The 1,995-nt window shown below is 31.1% G+C and overlaps 1 protein-coding gene across 1 annotated transcript; it reads left to right on the forward strand.

The window, feature by feature from the left end:
• Positions 1-1,142: 1,142 nt before the first annotated feature.
• LOC126661382 (uncharacterized) lies at positions 1,143-1,561 on the forward strand. Its single transcript, XM_050355217.2, has one exon. The coding sequence runs from the start codon at positions 1,188-1,190 to the stop codon at positions 1,512-1,514; it is 327 nt and encodes a 108-aa protein (XP_050211174.1). The 5' UTR covers positions 1,143-1,187; the 3' UTR covers positions 1,515-1,561.
• Positions 1,562-1,995: the final 434 nt, after the last annotated feature.

The raw sequence follows: 1,995 nt of genomic DNA on the forward strand, positions 1-1,995 counted from the left end.
CAAAATATAAAATAGTTCAGTGAAATTTTAGTACAAGCCAAACTAAAGCAATCGACCGAACTGACTAGTTCGATTTGGGTCGGTTTGAAAAATTTATAATCTTATAATTGGAATTCGAACTGAGTGAATAATTATAAGAGGACGGTATCCTACCCGACAGTAATCGATTATATTTTTTTTGGTTATTTCAATATTTTTTTAATTGTCCTACTCTGCTTTCCCTTTTTTTTCATTTTTTTTGAAAATAGATTTCACCATAAAATCTCATGTAAATTATGCCCACAGTTCTCACACACATATGGACACATGCACACACAGAATCACACTATGCAGCAACAAAACAACAAATGCACCTTCTGAATTATGAGAAGTTACGCCAACCGATTCTTGTGATCCTTTTACATGGCCACAATATATAACTCACCCCTATATTTTAGTCAATTATTCCATATCACCTCTCAACTTTTATTTACTTCAATCGTTGAACTATAATTCATACAATATAAGCGCTAGCCAATATTATACAAGGTTGTAAACTTATTTCCTCCCACAAACGCTTCCACTCTTTAATTATAAAAAAAAAATTCATTTTTTTTTTCAATTTCACCTATTTAACTTGTATAAGTTATATAAATCGTCAGTATGGTGTGCAAGAAGCATGGGTGTGTAAAAACCAACCATATCTGCAAAAATAAACTAAATTGAGTAGTTTGGTTCCATTTATATGATAATAAAGATTGGGACGTTCGGTTAGATTTCAACCTTATAAAATTTCAGTTAAGTTTTTAAAGTAAACCAAACTAAAATAATCAAACAAACCGAAAAGTAGACCGAATTGATTGGTTTGATCGGTTCGGTTTTAAAAAATTACACTTTCTCAGATTTTAATTACAAAATAATTTGAAAAAGAGGAGAATTTTGGTACGGTTTGGTTTGGTTCATTTTGAACCGAACACACTCCACTAGCAAGAATGGTTCAAATAGGTAAAATAAAATAAAAGTCAAGAGATAAAATTCAACAAGATGAAAGTTAAGTGATGACATAAAATGATTGTATAAAGTTTAGGGGTGAAATGATACATTTTACCCTCTTACACGCCCTTAAAACAAAATTCAATACCCATCTCTCCCTCTATAAATACAAAAGCAAAACCTAAACCTCATGCACTGATCAAACACATAGAGATATGGAGATCACCAACAAGATGAACGGTTCAAGTTTCTTTCAAATGCCGGTTCATTACCCGAGATTTACGAAGAAAGATTACGAAAACATGCCCGAATGGCAAGTCGATCGGCTTCTTGCTGAATACGGATTGCCTACAATTGGTGATTTGGATCACAAGAGAGAGTTTGCAAAGGGTGCTTTTCTTTGGCCCGACGAGGATTCGAGTTTTACTAGTTTTAATGATCAAGAATCTTCACCATGCCCTAGTAGTGATTATGGTTTTTCTTGTAGCTATAAGAAGTTCAAAATTGTTTCATTTCTGTTTCGAGTTTTGGGTCATTCTTGAAATGTTCCATTGTGTAATCATTTTCTCTTTTTGATCATCTTTTTCTTAGTTTTTCTTGTGTTAATATATGTGCTTTTATGTATGTTTTGTATTTTTATGGAGTTTATTCTTGCCAATTTGTTTTATTTATTTTTAGTTATTTTTTAAAAATATTTTTTTAGTGATTTAAGTATGGTATTTTAGAATTAACAACGTAGCCTCTTTTTTTCATTTATTTTGATATTTTTTTACCCAACGCCTTCATTTGGCATTGTTTTATTCAAAATAAAGCCGTTAAATTGAGTCGTATGGTAAAATAAAAAAAAACCTAAAATGCCTAAAAAAAAGTGTGCATTTTATTGCCAACTTTAAAGTAATATATTTAACTCACTAAAAATATGAAAAACTATGTTTTATTTGTAAATAGGTTCGAGAAGGGTCGGGTAATCCTTCCCCGTCAAAAATTATAACGTGTGTCGACAATCCCACTAGCTATTTTGTG

The sequence above is a fragment of the Mercurialis annua genome, linkage group LG8 (assembly GCF_937616625.2).
Source record: "Mercurialis annua linkage group LG8, ddMerAnnu1.2, whole genome shotgun sequence".
In the NCBI taxonomy this organism is placed as follows: domain Eukaryota; kingdom Viridiplantae; phylum Streptophyta; class Magnoliopsida; order Malpighiales; family Euphorbiaceae; genus Mercurialis; species Mercurialis annua.

Coding starts and splice junctions, on each gene's coding strand:
- LOC126661382 (XM_050355217.2), top strand. CDS start 1,188: ATGGAGATCACCAACAAGATGAACGGTTCAAGTTTCTTTCAAATGCCG.